Source organism: Penicillium arizonense (assembly GCF_001773325.1).
Source record: "Penicillium arizonense strain CBS 141311 chromosome Unknown PENARI_contig339, whole genome shotgun sequence".
NCBI lineage: Eukaryota > Fungi > Ascomycota > Eurotiomycetes > Eurotiales > Aspergillaceae > Penicillium > Penicillium arizonense.
In genome coordinates this window covers 1-1,403 of record NW_019173616.1, presented here as the reverse complement: position 1 = coordinate 1,403, position 1,403 = coordinate 1, and the positions used below count along the sequence as shown (strand labels likewise).

General features: G+C 48.1%; 1 protein-coding gene across 1 annotated transcript; it reads right to left on the bottom strand.

The window, feature by feature from the left end:
* Positions 1–168: 168 nt before the first annotated feature.
* PENARI_c339G10680 (uncharacterized protein) lies at positions 169–516 on the bottom strand (the record flags this gene model as incomplete). Its single annotated transcript, XM_022638301.1, has 1 exon — positions 169–516. A coding segment is annotated over one exon (348 nt), but the record flags the coding sequence as incomplete, so codon positions are not given.
* Positions 517–1,403: the final 887 nt, after the last annotated feature.

Here is a 1,403-nt window from a genome sequence, read left to right as displayed (position 1 = left end):
TTGATTAAACAATTCGACATGTGCACGAACAAACCAACATCAATTGGAAGCTTAAGCATTAATCCTAGCACCATGACAGATGCCGCCGCAAGTGATCATCAACAACAGAGAGGTCGTGGTGGAAAGGCATACTCAGATCCTGACAAAAGACCCAAGAGAAACACACTTGCGGAATTGATGGAAGCATCGGAGCGGCTGCGGTCGTAGACCTTGAGGATCAACATGCTCATAGCCAGATGTTGCGCGCTTCTTGCATGGTCGCTCAGTGTTGGAGGCATCGGCGAACGTGTCCACTTTGGCCTCTTCACTATCGTTCAAAGCAGATAAGGAGGGGAACTTGAGTGGAGGAATAGTCTTAGTTTCGTCTTGTAGATTTTCCGGTGTGTTTTCTCTCTTTCTAGACAGCAGCGGTCGGTGTGCAGTGGGAGATGGCCGGTAGCGGAATCCGAACTCGTGTTTGGGATTTGGGCGCGAGCCACGGTAGTTTGAATTTTCTCTGAACCGAAATGGTGGCATTTCGAGGAGTTTCAGGCAGCAAGAATAACGTGAGCGGAAAAGAATGAAACGGCTCTTGGTGAGTGATCGAGAATCGGATGCGTAAAGTATGGCCCATGATGAAGGCGGGGGAGGGGGAATTGACCAACTGGATGGGTGGAATGGAAGCAGAATGATTCCGAGCGAGTGTAGAGGCTGAGACTTGCGATCGATTTCAATTCGCGCGCTGGTATTGTCTGGCGTGATGCAAATTTTTCCCCAGCACAGTAAAGCTGCTGGAAATCACGTCTCCCCACAGGCCCATTTCAGGTCCACGATGTATTTGATAGATGTTAGTGCAGGGGAAGTTCCGGTAGGGGCCAAAGGGAAGAACTTATCAAGTGACTGCTTGACTTTGCAAAGTCAAGTGAATTGATCGTAGAGCAAATTACCGGGGGTAGAGGACCTATTTATAGGCTTCTATGGTTCTGTCACTTGAAACCTGGGTAGGAATCGTTGAAGGAAACCTATCCCAATTGAGGGCTACTGAAACCTTGTCTTCTTTTTACAGCAAATATTTGCGGCAACACTTTTGATGCCTTAGATGTTCAGCGAGAGAGACGAGCAAGAGCCGTGTTGAAGAACAGGGATGCTGAGTCGGTCAAGAAAAGTTGGCTGATTGTTGAATCCTTCACTGCCCTCTTATATTCAATCCGCAACGACAAGCTCATATTTCTTGTTCTGATCACCTCATCTATGAGCCACTCAATGTTAGATCACCAGATAGTGCCTACAATTTCCACTCTAAAAATCATAGATTTCTCTCGCCTCGCTATCAATGAAAGTACCGCCTGCCATGCCGCTCTACCCCTAGCTGTCACCGCCCGTGCAACAACCCTGGCCTACCGATAGCGTAAATCAAGCGGAAG